At 54.3% G+C, this 19,450-nt stretch overlaps 2 protein-coding genes across 10 annotated transcripts in view; one reads left to right on the top strand and one right to left on the bottom strand.

Moving 5' to 3' along the window:
- Positions 1-270: 270 nt before the first annotated feature.
- PAFAH1B2 (platelet activating factor acetylhydrolase 1b catalytic subunit 2) lies at positions 271-8,372 on the bottom strand. 5 transcript variants are annotated; one of them, XM_027655380.1, is made up of 6 exons: positions 7,954-7,972; positions 5,998-6,085; positions 5,527-5,616; positions 4,624-4,740; positions 3,947-4,069; positions 271-3,450 (listed from the first exon to the last, which is right to left on the bottom strand). In XM_027655380.1, exons 2-6 carry the CDS (start codon positions 6,076-6,078, stop codon positions 3,172-3,174), a joined length of 690 nt encoding a protein of 229 aa, XP_027511181.1. In that variant the 5' UTR covers positions 6,079-6,085; positions 7,954-7,972; the 3' UTR covers positions 271-3,171. The 5 variants fall into 5 exon arrangements, with proteins under 5 accessions (XP_027511181.1, XP_027511179.1, XP_027511180.1 ...); XM_027655378.1 differs by lacking the exon at positions 7,954-7,972 and adding an exon at positions 7,481-7,594; XM_027655379.1 differs by lacking the exon at positions 7,954-7,972 and adding an exon at positions 7,476-7,497.
- The window catches only part of SIK3 (SIK family kinase 3), a 74,014-nt gene continuing 62,365 nt past the window's right edge, over positions 7,802-19,450 (top strand). For 2 of the 5 annotated variants that reach the window (XM_027655376.1, XM_027655375.1), the window contains exon 1: positions 7,810-7,971. The gene's annotated coding sequence lies outside the window, so the exon portion shown is untranslated. Of the gene's footprint in view, positions 7,972-19,450 lie in introns of all 5 variants that reach the window. The other 3 variants (XM_027655374.1, XM_027655373.1, XM_027655372.1) reach the window with 2 other exon arrangements.

Below are 19,450 nucleotides of genomic sequence, written 5' to 3'. Positions count from 1 at the left end.
ACTGCACTCACAGGACCTCAGCTCTGCACGGAGAAAGGAAAAACAGACAGGAAAAAGCCCCAAACGGAGCGGGGAAAAGCAGGAATTAAATCAGGAGCGAGGATCTGGCTGAGCACAGCTCCCAGGGCCAGGGAGGGCCCTCGGTGGGAGGTTTGGCAGCACCTCCTCAGCCCCGTGGAGACCAACCGAGAGTGACCGAGACAGAGGCAGGAGACGCCTCGGCACGTACACACACACACACACCCACACCCACACACACAGGCTGCGACACGGTGGGTGAAACATTGACATTTATATTGAAATATGCACTAACAGTGAGTTCTACCAGCCGATGCATTTTTGCCAAAGCAGAATCACAATGGTTGTGTCCCGGGGGACGCTCGGGGCGGTGGGTGGGCAGCGAGGGGAGGGACAGGCCTTCCTCCTCATGGCTCCCATCCTGCCTCGTCCTCCCGCCCCGCACCTCACAAGACTCTGTCATTTCACATCTTCTGTTTGTTTGTTTTCCTCTCTGCTGCAATAAACACCAAACTGGGAATGCTCACTTAGGAAAGCCCTTAGCTCCAGCACAGGCCCCTCCCGAGGGACATCCAGAGCTGGAATTGAAGCTTTCCCACACGAGGCACTCGGTTTTCAGCACTAGGTGAGCAAGGAGGCAGAACCCTCTTGCTCACAACACCTCTCAGGTGAGCAGGGCAGTTTCCTGCCAGGCAGAGCCAAGTTTGAGTGGAGAAGACGCCGTCCTCCCTCTCCAGCACCAGGGACGGAGCAGAGCCGTGAGCACTGAACCAGCACAGAGCGTGGCACCTCAGCAAGCCAAGCCAAAGCAGAGCCAGCAGAGCCTCCCTGGTGACACTCCAGAGCCTCCGGAGCCTGCCAAGCCTCCCGGTCCACTCGGCACCCTGCCAAAGGGGCTGACTCACAGCGGGCACAGGGTGCCGAGCGGAGAAGCCGGAGCTTTACTGGAGTACATTCCTGGTTAGCATCTCTTCAGCCAAATGCAGCAGCAGCGGCGGGAAGGGAAGCAGGGATGCACAGATTAACTAGCACACACTTGCCTTTCTTCACAAGCCTGGAGAGATGGAAAGCTCTCAGGGAGTAGAATGAGTTTTATCCTGGCTCCCTGAGGGGGCTGGGGGTGGGATAAGCCCTTCCCCGGGAACTCTCCACTGCAGTGTACTTTTAACATCTGATTTTTCACTTGCCCTTCCCCAATTTCTCCAGCCAGCACCTTACGGGAAGCGTGAGCAGTGTTCCCTCAAAGCCTGCCCTGCGAGGCCACAAGTGCAAAGCCAGTCTCAGGGAGCAGCATCCCTGGTCTGGATCATGGGGGCAGGATGTGATCCCTCCTCTCCCATGGCACTCTGCATCTCCCTGCGTCTGATCCTGGCAAGGGGAACACTTCACCTTTCCTTCATCTGTGTGTAGATCACATATACTGGAAACAAAACACACACTATGCATGCAATCCAGGCAGGAATCCTGCTATGATCAAATCTACAGGAGGAGGGGGATGAGGTGGGACGTTAGGGGATTCCTCAATGCTAGGTCAGAGTTACACACCAGCCCCTTGGCTACAGCAAAGGGCAGACAGACTATGTACAGTACCTATGGGCTTCAGCAAGGACCTGACACCTGAGCACCTCCCTTGGCACACAGAGGGAAGCTCTCTGTTCCTGCCAGATTTACCTGCACGTGGATCCCACGGGAAGCACAAACCCAGCGAGGCCTGTGTGGCACCAGTGAGCTCCAGCTCCAGCTCCAGCAGGTAAGCCAGGGAGGAAGAGACTAGGTTTAAAATAGTTATCAATTTGCAAGTTATCAATTCATCCAGGGCCCTGCTTCTTGGGTCCAAACTGTTTCTTTCTGAAAGAGAACCTCTCAGTTTTAAATGAAAGGCTGTCTCACTAAAACAAGCCCTCCTAACTACAAACCAAACCAAAATCCCACCTAGCCACAGCCCCTTAGGGGGGCACCTGCCCCTCCAGCTCCCTTGCTAGAGGTGAGGAGCAGTGTCTAGGGCAGGGAAAGCTAAGCCTTAACTTCACTTGTTACTGTAAGAGGCTGTAGTTGCTCAAATAAAATGTTTATACAAGTAAACCAGTAGCAATAAAGAAATATACACCTTGGGATCTGTAAAGCTTCAGAGTGATTTGGGCCTTGCAGCCAGGGGCTGTTCATGTGGGTTTGCTTTAGAAAAAAAGGGATGTAAGAGTCACACTTGATAAAAAAAAAAGGAACAAGGAACAGCACTGCAAAGAGCCCTGTGGTGCAGGGACCTCAGAGGGATGTCTGTCAGTTCCAGGGAGCAAGGAAGTGACTGCCAGATTATTGGATCATTAAAATCCTACACTGAGCAACTGCTAAAAGCCAGCGACCCCACAGGCAGCAGGAGCAGGGCAGAGCAGCAGCACCCGAACAGGAGTGTTCCCAGGAGAGCTGCGTGGGAGGGAAGGAAGGTGCCCCCGGGAGAGCTGCGTGGGAGGGAAGGTGCCCTGGCTAGCAGGCATGGGGAGACAAGCACGAGACAAGCACCTGGGAGTGTTGCACGAGCTCAGGTAACCGTTTGCTTGTTTAAATTTCTGAATTCCAGTTCCATGCTGCTTCAGAAAGGAGTGAGAAAACAACACACGTTTCATTTAAACCCCCCAGTAAAAAAAAACAAACGATAAACAAAAAAAAACAAAAAAAACAAAAAAACCACCCAAACCTCTAAAAGGTGGGACCGAGTTTGGAAAAATGCATCTGTTCTGGCTTTTGCAAGTGGAATGTGATTCTTGTTCCCAGGCAAATACACAGAGCACGATGGCTACAGCCAGGAATGGTGAGCCAGGCGCGGTGTCGGACAGGCTACAAGGGGTTCTAGGACAACCACAGAGCAACAAGACATGAGAGGGGCACAGAGTGACAGTCCTGTTCTCCTTTTAAATGAGGAATGGTTTAAAAGTAAAACTCTTCTTCAGCTAATCTCCTCCTGCAATAAAACCAACCAAGCCGGCCCTCGTATGTACAAGACCAGTTAAACACGAGCCTTCCCCCTCAAAACACTAGGTACGGACATCCGGTAACATTCTATAATGGAAAGTGCTTTAAGAAAGAAGGATTCTGTAGTGCCAGTGACAGAACTGATCTGATGGGCTGGATGATGCTCTCGGCGCCGACATCAGCGGCTCAGGCCAGGGCAGCTCGTTTCTCCTCGGGGGTCTCCTCCAGCAGCTGCATGATCAGTTCGTGGAGGGGCTTGCAGACCTTGGCGTACCCCCCGCCCGTCAGGTGCAGGAAATCGAACATGTCGTGGTAGGAGATGGTGCCATCCGAGTGCACGAAGCCCACGTCCACGTCCAGCAGCTGGACGTTGGGCAGCTTGGGGAGCGAGGCTTTGAGCAGGTTGTTCACCTTGGCGTTCTTCTGCCGCAGCGGGTTTGGCTTCTCTCCACGAGGTAGCAGGCCCTGGCACAAGAAGGAGGCAAAAAAAGTGCTCTGCATGACTCTGATGGCAACAGGAGGCCTGCTTTCCCTTCCAGCTCGGGCTGCCTGTCAAGATTCAGGATGCCTGTGACAAGAGGAACTCATCCCTTGAATCAGAATTTGTCTGTCCAAACCTAATGTGAAATGCAGATGAGCTACAAGCGTGACTGGCAGGGCACCTGTTTCCTTTTAATTTTTAAATATAACAGCTTCTGCTCTTTTGGGCTTTTTTCCTGCCATTGCTCAGCTCCTCAGCAAGAGAGGCAGCAGCTAAGCTGTTAGCATAAGGAAGCCAGCTAGGATTTGGGCACTTATCTTCCCCTCACAGGACTTCCTCAGCAACACTTCGGAGTGGCACAGTTAATGGGATGAGTCCACCCACCTCTGGAAGGGCCAAAGGAGGGCTCCTGCAAAGCCAAGCCAGCAAGGGGAGGCATAAAGCAGAGGACAGATAAAGTGACTGCTCCTGGAGACGTACCAGTACAATGACTTTGGCCTGTGGCTGCTGGGTGTTTATCAGGCGCACGATGGCCTCGATCCCCCCTGCTACTTCTTCTGCTGTGTTTTCATGATTATTTGTTCCAACCCAAACAACAATGACCTACAAAGAGAAAAAAAAAAAAAAAAAAGAATGTTTGCAGCTTTTCCAGAGCAAGTTTTAATGGGCTGATGACCCTGAAATCCCTGCATAAACATCATCGGTGGCTGGTGAGCTGCAGGGAGGGTCGGGCTTAAGGCTGAACTCAGGCTGACAGAGTTTAGCCCTGGGGCAGACACTGCCCACTGCTCTCGGGGAAGACACTGTCCAGGGCTGCAACTGCAGGTGCAGAGAGGGCAGGTGACCTTCACTGCACACCTGAACATCTTCCCCAGCTCTGCAGTGAATACTTCTCGTCCCTTTCCAGAGGGCATGGATACAGCTCAGGCCCAAGAGGTGGCACAGGTAAATCACAGAATGGCCTGGGTTGGAAGGCCATTCTCTCTTTCAGTTTGAAGCCATTCCCCCCCTGCTCTGCTCCCAAACACAACCCAATGCTGAAGCACCCAGTGCCAGCAGGTGCTCAGACAAAAAAGTCCATCTGCTCCCTGAGTTCTGCCCCACTCTGTCTCCCCTCAGTCAGCACAGGGCTGCCCAGTTGGGTTCTCTGCTGGTACCTTGGGTTTAATGTTCTCCAGTTCACCGTTCTTCAGTCTCCATAGAACATGTCCCGTGGTGTCTCCACCAATCCCAAAATTCAGTGCATGGAGTGGTGAGAAGAGCTCTCGCCATATCTGTAAGCAGAAATCAAGGTGCTGTTTCAGAGCAGCATCCTGGCTGTGAAGGGAGCATGCTACACTGAGAGATAATGGGAGCCCTTCTCTCAAAACTCACTCCACAAAGGGCACTTAGACACAGGATGATGTTCAATCTCTCAGACCTGGCACAAAGGGGAAGACTTCCTGAGCAGTGATTTGCCCAACTCAGCAGAGACCCAGAGCACTGATCTGTGGCAGACTCAGGCACGGGGCCTCTGAAGAAGGAATCTGTGACCTGATTAAATCCTTTTCATCCCCAGGTAACAAAACTAGAACAAAGGGAAGCAGCTCTTGCAGAACAAAGCTGCTCAGCCACCAGCACGGCGGAGCAGAGCTCTTCTTTGCCCCAAGAGCCAAAAAGCCACTGCTCTTCTCTGCCCCAGCAGTTTTAGGGAGAAGCCAGTGTGCCAATGCCTCAGGCACCCTGAGTGCTATGGGATTAAATGTAGGGAACACCAGGGACACCCACAGGGGATGTGATGGGAGGCTGGAATCTGAGAGCCAAGGGGCTCTGTATGTGTGCCAAAATGAAGGCAGCTGGTCGTGGCCCCAGAGGAGACAAACAGCTCAGGGAGGTCAAGCAGCCACGTAAAGCTGTGCCCAAGCACTGCTTTCAGGAAGCAGGGCAGGAACGCCTCAGGAGACAGCAGTGAAATGGGAACAGAGGGAATCATCAGCATAGCACGTGATCACCAGCTCCTGGGTTAGTGAGAGACACACTCCAGCTCCTCTAGCCCACTTTTCTCCCCCCTTCATCCCTACCTCGTACTGCTGTAGCAACTGCACCATGGAGTCCCCCACGAAGAGCACGTCGGGCTCCTTGTCTTTGCAGTCCAGGACAAACCGATTGTGCTGTGAGAGAGGAGCAGCATGGTGGCAATTCCTGCTGGGCATCCATCCCTGCTGCAGGGCAGGGACAGCTGCCCAGCCAGCCTCCCCTGCTGCCATTCCCCTGTGCCCTTCCCTGCGTTAACCCACCCTCCTCTTGGCACTGCTTGGAAACATTTATAGGGCTGGATGAAATCCCCCCTCAGTCTTCTCTGGACTAAGCAGACCCAGCTCCCACAGTCTCTCCCCATCAGAGAGATGCTCCAGACCCCTCCTCCCTTGCTCCATCATGACAGGACACACAGGTAGGACACACAACTGGGCTGTTGTGGCTCCAGGGTCACAGGTGTGACCAGGGATGGGGATCCCCCCTCCCAGGGCTCCCTGTGCCCCCTCCAGCCTCACCTGTGACATCCACCTGTCATCCCCCTGGATGTCCTCAGCGGCATGTGGCACTGCTGCTGGGTTGGAGTCCCCCATGCCCATCCTGTTCCTGTGGAAAGAACAGTTCCCACACCAGCTGCTTCCAGCAGTGCCATGGCTGGGGAATAAGGGCTGCCTGGCTGCTGGAAAACACTGCCCTTCCTGACATCCACAGTTCCTGTGCGTGCTGGTGGCTGGCTGACAACAACAACAGGGATGTTATTCCATGCATCTGGCATTCCCCCTGGAGCCATGGACTGGAAAACAAAGGCCAGCTCCAAGGATGCTCTGCAGACCCACACCTGAGCTTTAATAACCTGACAGCGAACACGGATACTTTGGGGATTAGCCCCTATTAATGTCCAGAGATCCAGCTTACAGCCACTGAGCTCCACAGCCCAGGTGGATAATCTGGCTCCAGGAGCAGCGGGATTGATCCCAGAATCACAGAATGGCTGGGGCTGGAAGGCACCTCTGGGGATCACCCTGTCCAAGGCAGGGCCACCTGGAGCAGGTGACACAGGAGCACATCCAGGTGGGCTTGGGATGTCTCCAGAGAGGGACACTCCACGGCCTCCCTGGGCAGCCGTTCCAGCGCTCTGGAAAGAAGTGCTTCCTCACGGTTTGGTTCCGACTGTGGCCGTGTCGCCGAACAGAGCGCGGCACCGCGCTCTGAGCACCCCCGGGAGGTACCTGTGTGGCCCGACGGCATCCACTCTCAGTCTTTTCTCCGGACTAACCAGGCCCAGCTCCCGCACGGGAGACGCTCCAGACCCCTCGCCGTCCCTGCGGATCCCGCGGGAATTCCCGCGGGAGGAGCGGCGGGACGATGGGCTCACACCCACCGCGGCGGGCTGGGCTCAGCGGGGCGGCTCCCTCCGCGCCGCGCTCCGCTCCCTCCCGCTCCCCGCGCTCCCCGCGCCGGTGCTCCGCCGTGCCCCCGCCGCGCCGGGCCCTCCCCGCGGGTGCCCCCCGCACTCACGGCGGCTGCGGCTCCTTCCCCCGCGACTCCATGGCGGGCGCGTCCCCTGCGCTCGGCCCCGCGCGCCTGCGCCGCCCGCGCCGCCGCTTCCGCTTCCGCCCCGCGCGCCAGGGGAAGTCCCGCCCGCCCCGGAATGACGTCATTGCACGGCACTGTGACGTCACACCGCCATCCCCGAGGGGAGGCGCGACACGGCCCCGTGTCCCCGTGTGTATATGTGTGTGTGTGTGTGTGTGTGTGATGTCCCCGCAGGGAGTGACGTCACGAGGAGAGAGCTTGCGGCGTTTCGCCCCATGACGTAATCGCGCCGCCCCGTGACGTCACGCTGCCGAGAGGAGGGGTGCCCCTGACGCAGCGATGTCACGAAAACAAGTTTCCTCCGCGACTGGCGGGTCTCCCCCATCTCTCTTCGCCCCATTTCCTCGCGGGGTTTCCCCCCAAAACCGCGGCGCCTCCCGCCCCGCGGCCGTGACGTCACTTCACCGCTCTTCGACGTCTCTCTCCCCGCCGGGGCGAGGCTCGGGAGCGCGGTCCGTGACGCGGTGACGTCACGAGCACCAAGAATCCCGTTCCCGGCGGGTTTCTCCCCAAAACCGTCCGCCGCGCTCCCTCCGTCGGCCGCGCGGGGGCGCCGCGCGCCGCTGACGTCAGCCGTGACGCCGCGGCCCCGCCCCCGTTGCCATGGCAGCGGCCGCCCCCCCGGCGCCCCCCCGCGGATGAGCTCACGCGGTGCCGCAGCCCCGCGGGGGGGGTTCGCTCCGCGCGACAAGATGGCGGCGGCGGCGGCTGCGGGAGGAGGCGGCGGCGGCGGCGGAGCGGGGGGTCCCCCCGCGGCCCCCCGGCTCTCCCCGGCCCCGCCGCCCCCGCGGCCCCCCGGGCCCGCCCGCATCGGCTACTACGAGATCGAGCGCACCATCGGCAAGGGCAACTTCGCCGTGGTGAAGCTCGCCACGCACCTGGTGACCCGCGCCAAGGTGAGCCCGGCGCGCACCCCCCGGGCGGGTGCGGAGGGCGGCGGGGGGGTGGCCGCGAGCTCCCCCGGGGCCGGGCGGGCCCGGGGCCGCTGTCAGCGGGGTGTCCCCGCGGGTCCCCGCCGCGCCGGGATAACGTGGAGGTGGAGCGGGGGGGATGCGCCCGCGGTACCCGGGATGCGCCCCTGGAGCCGGGGGGGACGCGGAGGTGGGGCGGGGGGCAGGTCGTTTCTTACCCGAGCGGGGAGGGAACGATCGTGGCCGAGCGTTCCCAGGGCCGTGAGAAACCGCAGGAAGGGCCTCCCGAGGGAGCGGCGGGTCCAGGTGGATCCAGGTGCGGCCGCGCTCCCAGGTGAGCCCCGGAGCGCGGCGGGAGCTCCGCGCGGATCCGGGTGCGGGCGAGCCCTGGGACGCGGCGGGAGATCCGCGGCACCGGCGCCGTGCTCGTGATTCCGCCCGTGACACCGAGCTCCCCGAGAGGGCTCGTCTTCCTGCATGCACCAGTGCCACACCGGAATCCTGCCCGGGAACTGCAGCAGGATGGGAGCGGGGCAGCGCTGGGGAGGCAGCGGACAGGCCGTGGGCACAGCCCCGCTCGGGGCTGCCCGGGGGTGTCCCTGGTCAGTGTCCCTGGTCAGTGTCCCGGTGACATTGCGTGGAAACACGAGGGGAAAGTGACCGTGGCGCGGGTTTGCTGAGCTCCGGCTCTGAACCCTGGGAACAAAGTGAGAGTCATTGCAGGGGCTGCTTAAAAATCGGTTATTGCACCTCCTGGACAGTTCTTTTCAGGGCTGGGCTGTATTTGCCTGCCCTGACGGCTCTTTCTGTGCCTCCAAGTGCTCGATGCCACAATTTAACCTGCGCTTCAGCTGTTCTGTGCTGTCGTTCTCCCCCTGATAAACCTGAACCTCGCTGATAGAAACAGGGTGATGGGTTCAGGTGCTTGGAGTGCACTGATCCCCCTGAGTGGACATCACTCCTGAAAAAGCAGTGATCCGGCTCCAAGCTGTTTTCCTGTTCCTGTTTCCAGCCTCCCTCGTTGGGTCAAGGTTTCTTTTCAATGGTGCTGACTCTGAAGTTTGCAAAATACCAAAGCAGAGACCATGTTTTCCATGGAAATAGTTGATTTTGTCTAAAGAATGCACTAAAGTTTTGTCTGGGAATCGTGTCCTGCAATGGCAGGGCCAAGGCTGGATTTTGCAGGTTGTTTGTGGGTGATGGAAGAGGATGCTAAGCTTGGAAAACTTGTGCTTTGCTTAACAGCAGTGTACACTCATTCCTGCTGCCCTGGGGTGACCGAGGGCGGGTTATGGGCCTTGGGAAGCAGCACAGCTCCTTTCTGGTGGGTTGGTGAGGTGCTGGTGGGCTCTGGAGTGTGTGGTGGGCTGGGGTGTGACACGTTAGCCTGCACCGAGGAGATCCTGTCCCTGTCCCTCTGAGCTCCGAGGGCTCCCTGAGCCTGGGGAAATACCTGTGCTGGAACAACTGCCATCTGTTCCACTGAGCTGGGATAGCTTGGAGCTGAAACTTGACCTGGAAGCTTTCTCAACTCCGAGGTCGGGTTTCCTTTCAAATCCCAGCCTGTGGAGAGGAGTGCGAGCGAGTGGATTGGATTCTGCCTGCAAACCCAGAGCACTGTGGGTTCAGTACTTTTCCTTCGTTGACAGGACTGTTGGTGTTGGCTCTGGGAAAGGAGTAGGAAAGGAGAGAGGAGCTGCTTGGTTCAGGCTCTGGGATTCAGGAGGTTAGAGGGGAGGTGTCAGAAATGTGTTGGAAAGGACGAATCCGTATGGGAAGGCATTTTCAACTGGCAGCAGGAATACAAAATAATGCTACTGCGAGCTTGTCTTCATCACAGTTACACTTTTAACACTTAATGGAAACAACTTGGAAGCAAGCAAAACCTTGGCAAAACGGTCCCATTTAGGGATCTGAAAGAATTCTTTGATCACGGAACGCAAACGCAGCCCCGTTGCTGTGTGTGCTGGCAGTCCCTTCCTGAGGTGATCCCTCTCTCCCAGCAGTGGCTGCGTAGGAGAACCGGGCAGTTCAAATATAGCCACCAAATCCCTGCACAAACTTGACCCCGTGTCACATTCTCTTAGAGAAAAGCTGGTTTGCTCGTCACGGCCCCTCCTTGGGAACCGCGCTCGTCCGGTGTCTCAGAAGGAATTCCGCTGTGAATGTCTGTGTGAGCTTGGAAATAGATTGTACCCTGTGTTTTTGGGCCTCTTCCAGGAGGTGAAATTAATGACGGTGTAGGCTGGTGTCCGTTGCTGAGCCTGGAATTAAAGGTGGTCTATTGATTAGGTGTTGGAGCCTGTTTTCCTTTCCGATGGACATTTACCAGGTCAAGTGGACTTTGACATGACAGTTGGAGATAACAGCCTGAGCATTCCTGGCTTGTGTCCCCTTTTCCCTTAAAAGAGAAGTGAGGCAGTAGTTCGGTGCCTGGTCTGATATTAGAGGACTGGGATTTTCCTGGCCCTTTGGAAGTTGAGCACCGCGTTTATTTAGGGAGAGGAGGAGAGCGTGAGCTGTGTGTGCCTGGCCCCGCTGGGCTGGCACATTCTGCTGACACCGAACGTTGCAGTTTACATAGAACTGCATTTCAGGAGCTGAATGTGGGTCAGCAGTGCTGGGGACACTGAGGAAGGGGAATGTTAATCATCCCAAAGGGCAGGAGGCCTGTATTCATAATTGTCTCTGCTGGAGCTGATGGAATAGAAGGGAACAGTCGGCAATTTACGTATTAACCAAGGCAGCAATTTACATTCAGTCCCTGCCCTTGCAAAGTTGGACTCTTGTGCTCTGTCAGAGCTGCTCCGGTGGCTGGGCAGGAGCTGGAGGTGCTGCTCTGATTGAGGTGAATTGGGCACCTGCAGGATATCTTGCTGCATCCTCCCTCCTCTCCCCCTCGCCTTTGTCTCCTCTCGTCTTTCACAAGAAACCCTTTCTTGCTTCTGTGCTAAAAATCTTCCGAGTGACCCGCTGAATGAATTGTTTTCCACAGAATTTCCATTTATAAATCATCCAAGTGACTTCATTAGAATTCCAGCTCTGTTCAGGCGCTGGGGTTGTTTTTAATGCCACATTTTTTCATAAGGGCTGGTCAGGGAATGTTCACAGAGAGGACTTCATGAGTGCACCGTGGAGCACAGATTGTGCTCTTTGGGTGCTCCGTTTCAGACTTCAGGAGCTGCTGGGGATGAGGAGGGAGGAGAGGGACCACTGTGGCTGCTGGGCAGTGTTGAGAGCTCCCTGCTATCCTTGTTCCTTCCCTTGCACCATCTCGGAGACAGGAGACCCAGCTGGAGTGTGGAGTGCTGTGTTCGTGCTGTGGCTGCACTGCACTCCTGGGGCTTTCCGTTGGGAGATGAGGAGTCATTTTCACCCCCATCTTTCTGGTGGAGTTTGGAATTGACAGTCCTGGGAGAACACAGCTCCCTCCCAAGTGCTGTGATCTTCCCACTGGGCTGCCTTAGCTTCCTCCAGGCTGGTTGTCCACTTCTGAGTTATTTTCAATAATAGCTGGTAGGGAGCAAAGCTCAGAGCAGGTTTCACTGACTGTGTGTGGTGGGATCCTGTTAAAGGGGGTACCTGCAGTTGTTTTAGTGGATAGTAACCAAATCCATGATGCTTTAATCCTCGTCAGAACACAGCCCTTCTCTCAGCACAGGAGCACTGGAGAAAGGCTGGAATCGAGCTGATTTTTTTTGTAGGTTTTTAAGGAGCTAAGCTTTTCCTGGAGAATGGGAGGCAGCTCTGCTCTAACTTGGAGGGGATGTTCCCTTCCATGAGAGAACTGGCTTAGTTTCTGTGGTGTGTCTTTGGGTGAGTTGGAGTCATCAGCAGAACACATTTTGCACCAGAGTTCTTGGAGGTGGGCACTGTGGCACTGAAACCCGGGATAAAAAGTGGGCTGGTAGACTTCATGGATCATTGGGTTTGGCTTGGCACACTCTGGGGGCCCAGCGAGAACCTGCCTGGATTTCTCTCCTCACGTGCAGAGCGCGCTCAGCCCAGTGGGTGGAAAAGCCTCGGTGGCTGCCGTGTCCTGCTCCTCCCGATCCCCGGCGTGTGGCAGCGAGGCACGTGGCTCTGGGATGACTGTGGATTGCTCCCTCCAGCAGCGTGCCCGTGTGATAAGCCCCGTGCCGTGACTCATCATCCTCGTGTCAAGTGGAATTGTTCAGTGCCGGTGCCGCACGTTTCGCAATGACCTGTGCGAGGGCCTCGCCTGGTCACCTTTCTATGATCATTTTCCTTTTGTTTCGCAGCGTTTGTTGGTGCTTCACCCATCCTGGTGGTTATTTCTCATGGCCATGAGGAAAGCTGATGGCTGTGGATGGCTAATTCCGCAGGCAGCGTTATCCTGCTGCTCACAGGGCCTTTGTTCTCCTTGCTTGTGTGCTGCAGGAGAGTTGTATTTTAGTTCTCCTTTGGTGGGGAGATTTAGTAAAAGCCTAAAAGCTAGAAAGGAACTTTGGCAAAGCAGAGTTGCCACAGTGGGGATAAGAGGGAGTATTTCCTAAAACCTCACAGAGGCATTGCCTTTATCAACTGTGGGCTGAAGTACTGACATTTTATGTTTCATTACAGCATTTCTCTTGCTGTAGCAAATAACATTTGATTACCAAGAGATTAATGCCAGAGCATGATTGAGTTGGAGACCAGGCTACTTCTCAGGTATAAATGGGGCCAGGACAGCCAGGTCACTGTGAGCAGGGTGAACTAGTGGACCTGTGGCACCTGCCCTGAGACTATTTGGGCAGGAGGAATAGTCTGAAAGAGCCAAGATAATGAATACCTGCTTCTGAGCTGTGTGGTTATTAGCTTAATTGGAGCATGAGGGGGGTACATCTTTTGTACCTCTTCAACCTGGCTGCTTCCCACCTCCTGTCCAGTGTCCCTTCCTCCCAAAGGTTTGCTGGGCAGGAGCTTTGGAGCTGCTACGACAGGAGAGAAGGTGAAGCAAACCCTGATCAACAAGGTGGTGGCATCTTTGGGCAGGTACAGAAACTGCCCCTGTGAGGAAAAGCCACTGACAGGAGCGGGAAGAGGCTGTGACACAAACAGGGGTCGGTGTCTCTTTTCCTGGAGGGTCTCACAGAGGTTTTGTGAATGCTGCAGAGGCCTAACGAGGGTTTCTAGAAGCTGTCTCCTCATTTGTGTTTGAAGGAGGAATTACGTGAGAGGGAAATAAGGAAATGGCAGTGTGTTGCTGGGAGACTGGGCTCCTTGGGTATTAGACATTTTCACGGGGAAGCAGCACTAAGCTCCTTTTTCCTCTCGCTGGCTCTTGTATCAGCCTTGTGCAATGGCTGTGGCAATGTGCTGCCCCAGCAGCTTGCCCCTTCTTGCTCTCATCAACACGATTGCATAACGACTGTGTGTTTTCCCCATGAAAGGAAAGCTTTGGGAAGTTGCTCCAGCGTTGCCAGCAGAGTAGAATTCACCGTTTGTGGTGGAAGTTCTCCCTGGCTGAAGAGATTCTCATGAGAATTGTGAGCATGATGGGTCCCACCATCAGTCCCACCATCAACTGCACAGCAAGTTGTTGCTTTCAGCTGAACATAGGGTTAAACTGGCTCGAGTGTCTCCTTTTGGAGCTTGCAGGGTTTAAATAGAGCAATTTGGAGATTCTCTAGTTAAACCATTGTATCCATTTAGTGCAGCCAAGGCCTTTCTGCTGATCCCAGAGCAGAGGTTTTATACGCTGTGTTAACACTTAGATGAAGAAACCACTGAAGGCTGATTCATTATTCGTCATTATGTGTCTTTTTCTAGTAGTTCTGACCCCAAGTCTCTCTAGTTGAGGCTAAACCTTGCCCTCTCTGCTAAATGACCATCAAAGGGGCTTCATAAAAAGGGAATTATGTGGCTTCAGCCGAGTTTCAAAGTAGTCAAATCATGCTAACCCACACAAACAAACTCCCACGGCCAGTGGAACTGACACGTTGAGCTCAAAAATAGCCCAGCGTGTGTGGGGGGAGCTGAGCCGAGCTCTGCTCTGCACGTCAGAGGATGGGCAGGAGATCCTGGAGCAGCCCCAGCACCGAGGTGGATCCCGTTGTACCTTACCTTGAGGTGTTTGGTTCTTGCAGAGCCTGTGTCCTGGTCACAGTGAAATGTTGCTGTTGCCTCTGGTTATCTTCTGCATCCAGTCTTAGGGGCAATCTCCGGCCAGCTGGAGTTTGGGAGCGGGGTTCTCATAGCATGAGAACTGTAGCAAAGAGTTGGTCCTTTGTAGTACAGATGTGTTGGGAGTGACTCCAGCCCATGTGACATGCAGGACTTTACTGTGAGGAGGTGGGCACAAACCTGCAGTTTGTGGCCTTGTAGCTTTGATTGTTGATACAACTTGATGGCAGGAGTGCAGATGCTCTTCCTGAAAGTCCTTTGGCCATCAAAGGTTTGAAAAGAATGTATAAATACGAGTGTTGGCTTGTGCCCTTCAGCTGGAGTGTGAGCGGGAGTGGCTCTGGTGTGGGCAGGGTCGGTGGTGGCTGTCAGAGGTGAACGTGGCACTGGGAAAGCTCCCCATGGGAGTCAGGAGCTGGAGTTCCTGAGAATCTGTGTGAAGGAGCTGGCGAGTAACATGGAGATGTGGCTGCAGGAACAAAATGTGCCCTGGCGTGCTGGAAGGTGCAGCTGCAACGGGATGTGGCTCACCTGGCTTGGGATGGGAGTGCTGGGGTCAGCTTGTCCAGAAGGTGATTCAGCACAGCCTGAAGCAGTTCAGCTGAGCCACAGAGAGAATCTGGCCAGGGACTGGAGTGGGAGCCTGAGCAGCCTCCCAGGTCTTGCCTTGGCCATCTAACTGGGGCCTGCTCACAGGAGCAATCTGCGTGCATTGAGTTATCACCTTGATTTGCAGATGGATGAGGTGACTGGCCTGAATTTGAGTGTTGTGCAATGCAGGAGGTGACTTATTGACAGCCCAGTTGGGTGTTTTCATTGTAGTTCAGCTTTTCCCCGACGTTTCCCACTTTCCTGTATGGTTTGGCAGTCGCAAGCTCTGCCTTCAGCTCCTTAAAGCGTCTCATGCAGTTATAGTGCATTAATTATCGAGTTTTGAAGATGGTTTAGAAGAAAAGGAGTCTGTGGGGTATCAGCAGGCGACTGTGGGCCCAGAGCTGGAGGCCGGAGTGGTTTGACAGGGAGCCAGGCCCAGGACGACTGTCAGAGCTCCATTAGCCGAGCGCACGCCTCGGCACTGCTGGGAATACAGAGAATGTGGGGCCGCGGCAGCAGATTAAAGTGTTTCAATTAAAGTCTGGATTCGGAGGCTGCCTGCGTCTGCTGCCTTTCAGCAAGCAGATGGATGTTTCTCGTCTCCTTCCAATAACTTTTAAAATGTGGTTGGTCCTATTGGAAGGAGTTCTGAGTGACAGGGACGTGGTGAGGTGTTTTCAAGGCTGGGGAAGTGCGTGTGGATTTCTGCAGCAGACGGGAAGACACATTTTTTCCAGGTTTTTCCTTACCTAAACAAGGCTCTCTCAGCTTGTTCTGGCTCTTTGGCTGACTTGGGCTTTCAGCTGTGTCTTTTCTTGGATAACCTCTGCCCGTGCAGGGAGTGTTATGTGCAGGAACACATATGGAAGATAGCAGGGCATGTGACAGACCCACGGCCATCACACTTAGGGCACAAGGTGTTTTTTTTAAGGCTCTGGGATCTGCTGTCGTGTAGCCTGAAGTGCTTCTGAATTTTTTGCCTGCATTCAGGCTCATCAGGTGCTTCCAGGTGTGTTTCTGGCCCCTCTCAGGGGAGGGTATCTTTGGAGCCCTGAGGCTTCTCGCTGCTGGGCAAAGGCAGCTGGATTGAAGCTGATGCCTAAAAACTAATTGTAGCATTTCACAACATGAAGTGTTTTTAATGGAAGGAGTAAGCTGACAAGCTGTATGTCATTGTGTGTGAAGTGTGATCAGATAACACGCTGAATTGCAGCAGTGATCCTAATTGGGGCTGGTTCCTGTCTGGGATGGAAGGATACAGTCTGTTCAGGTGTCGTGCTGCCCTTGCAGGAGTCTAGAGCAGTGCTGGTGCACAGGTTTACCCTTGCCAGGTAGGCATAGCTGGTTAGGTCCTCTGGAATATAGACTGCATGACAATGGAAATGAAGAAATGGGGTGAAAGAATGCCTCCTGTCATGTGTGGCTAAATCCTTACAAAGGTGTTTGTCTGTGCTTCCCTTCAGCTGAAACAATCAGTGCTAGAGGAAAGCATTTGCTTTCGGTGGCTGTGGCAGCGTGACCGCGTCTCTGCGCGCCCCAAATCTGAGTTTGAGCTCGTAGCACTGGCAGCAACCAAAGATGAAAAGCATTAGTCTTGGTACTTAGTCTTTCCTCTCTAGATGTGCTTGTAGGAAATCCTTGGGCTGTAATCTTGCAAGTGGCTCTGTCAAGGTTATCAGCCTGGCTGGAGTGGCGCTGACGGGCGGGCTCCGGGCAGCCTGTGCTGCCTGCTCGCTGCTGCCGGGAATTGTCCCGGCCTCGGGCAGGGAAAGGGTCATGTGCTGTGTGATTTATGGCAGGTTCTCTCATTCCCAGGTGGCAGCAGACAATGGTGCTCTTCTGCGGGAAGCTCCTGTTGCAGTTGTGTCTTCTTCACCCTGAGGCTGGAACAGCTGTAGCTGCTTTCAGCGGTTTTGGAGGTCGTAGGGCTCCCCCTGCTCCCCCCACCAAACTGATTACGATACAGTTTAGCTTGTAGTCTATTTTTTTGCACATGTAAATGTCCCATTAACCAAACTACATCATCCCCAGCAGCCATGAAGGAGCATGTTCTCAGCTGTACAAAGCCCATCTATGTTCTCGCATCTCCAGCTCTCTGACACAGTGAGGGGGTTGTCAGTCATACAGCAACTGTTTGTTTTCAAGCACAATCTCATTGGAAACCAATAAAAATCATCCTGATTCATTCTCTGTATAAGGATTCTAATACTTGGCTTCCACAGAGGTTGTTTTTCCCCTGAGCTGCTCTGGGAAGTATAAGATAAAAAAAAAAAAACAACAAAGATTTTTCCTTTCTGTTGGTTAATTCAGCTGGTTTGTGTTAGAAACAAAGTGCAGAGCTGGTGGAGAAGGAAATCACAGTGGCTCCCTCCCTGCTTGCTGCAGCGTGGGTGTCGTGTGCCCACTGCCCTGGCAGAGCTGAGGTGCACGGGGAAACCTGTGCTTAGTCAGAACAAAATATTCATGTGTTTTTTCATCCAAGTTGAGACTCCCATTACTTGTTAAAATGACAAGCTGAAGGCTGACTATAGGTATTTTCCCACTCAGTGGGAGCTTGTGCAGTTTCTGAGTCATTTGCTGACAGTGTGGGACTTAGTCTCTGCTTTGCCTCGTGTGTGTGTGTGTGTGTGCTGCTGGTCCCAGTTTGGTTCCACAGGCACAACTGGATCCTTGTTTTCACTCACCATTGACACAGTCGGATATGAAGTTAGTTCCTTCATGTGAGCTCAAAGGAAAATGTAGTGGTTCAGGGACTGCAGTCTGGGATTTGAAACCATACCACCTTTTTTCAAAGGTAAGGGTGGGATGCAGCCCCTGATTATGAGGGTCACTAAATTGTCGAGTTCCTTTCTGAATGAGGATCAAATCACTTGTAGAGCTTAAATTAAAAGGCAGATGGGTTTAGGATGCAGATAAACTCTTCAGAAGCGTGTCAAATTTTGCATGTCCTGAGACAACATGAAGGGAGCACCTAATCCTGATCTAGATGAGGTTTTATGTAAGAAGTGTGACTAAAGTTACCTTGAAAAGTGCTGTGGGCAAACTAACCACCACGTGGCCGAACAGTTTGTGGGGGTGTTGGGGTTCCTTGTTGCTCTCTGATAGCAACAAGGTGCAAAGCATCAGTTGCTTTAGTGCAGCAGGAAATTAGTGGGAAAACTAAACGTGTCAGAGCTTTCACCATGGCAACAAAGCCCTGCTCACAGCACAGCGAGACAAAAGGAGGTCAGGTCTGTGTGGAGCAAGGTGGGAGCCTTCTGCAGGCTGAGTGTCTCCAAACCTGCCCTTTTCTTGGGCAAGAGAGCGTGATGTAAAGGGCTGGTAAGGTGACAATGAACTTCAGGATTTGGGGTTGGGAATTAGAAGTGGGTTCTGCCCATCTCATGCTTGTGTCAGCAGAGCATCTGACTTGGGATGTGGTCACTACCCCAAGGCTGCCAGAGCTCAAGGAGTGTTTGGACAACACCCCCAGGCACATGGTGGGATTCTCAGGGCTGTCCTTAGCAGGGCCAGGAGTTGGACTTTGATCCTTGTGGGTCCCTTGCAACTCAGGATAGTGTTTGATTCCATGATTTTATGCTTTGGGAAGGCCACAGTGGAAGGGAATGTTTTATAAATGCCAGACAGTCATTCAGATTGTTTCCCTTTCTCTGAAACTGTTTGTAAATAACAGAGAGGTTGTATGTGACAATGCCCAGCGTAATTGCTTAATTCTTGGACTCTTTCTCTTGGATTTGTGAACAGCCCACGGGTTGCATGAGCACCAGATCACGTTCTGATGGCACACCACGAGTCTGCTCATCCATCTTCTCATTCCATGTGTTCCAGCATTTTGAGCCCTTCGATGAGGTCACCAGGACAGGGTTGAGCAGCACTGGCATCAGTGACACATGGAAGAGCCGTCTCTGCTTCTGTCCCCCCAACTGTGTCTCTCAACACATGTGGTTTGGCCATCCCCAGGCAGGCCCCAGGCCACGGTGGAACACACAGCAGCAGGCTCTGAGCAATGCTCCCACGGTGCTGCCACTCAGGAGTTGTTTTCCCCATAATTGAGCAGGATATTAAAAGGTTTATGGTTTACAGTTACAGGCGTTGCTCTGGCCGGAGGAGCGTCGAAATCGATCCGGCAATTACTGCCGGGCTCGTCACGGGTTGTGACTCTCACATGCTTGGGGAGACAAAAGTGGAAGTGGCTGGAGGAGTGCCACCAGCGGGGTGGCCACAGGTCTGCCTCTGAGCCAGGGACAGGGTGCTGGGCAGCATTCCTGAGCCTGGGAAGGAGTGCTGGGCAGGTGTCCTGCACCCGCCTGCCATGAGCCCCTCAGAGGCACACAAAGAACTTGCAACCGGGCTGTCAGCTTTGCAGAAAACAAATACTAAAAGGGGGGGAAAAAAAGCAACTTTAGAAGTACTCTGAGAGCAAGAATATTTTATACAATTTGCTTATTCCTGCTGTCTTCTCTTTGGATTCGTCCTCGAGGCCACAGCTGAACTGGAGGAGGGAAATGGCAGCAGTGACCAGGCCTGGGTGGCCCTGGTCGGGAAGCACTGCTTCCTGCCGGATTTGCATCCCAAGCCCTAAGTCAGCACTTCGGGGCTGTGTGTGGTAGGGTGCCCTGGCTTGTTGGAGTGAGTCATCATTCAAATAGTCACCAGAGCAAACGTGCTTGTCCAAACAAGAGCAGCTCTGCAGAGGCACCCCGGCTGCTCCGAAGCAGTTACGTGTCTGAGGTGAACAGCAAAA

The sequence above is a fragment of the Corapipo altera genome, unplaced genomic scaffold, assembly GCF_003945725.1.
Source record: "Corapipo altera isolate COAL_440 unplaced genomic scaffold, ASM394572v1 71, whole genome shotgun sequence".
Lineage (NCBI taxonomy): Eukaryota > Metazoa > Chordata > Aves > Passeriformes > Pipridae > Corapipo > Corapipo altera.
This window is presented reverse-complemented; position numbering and strand designations above follow the sequence as displayed.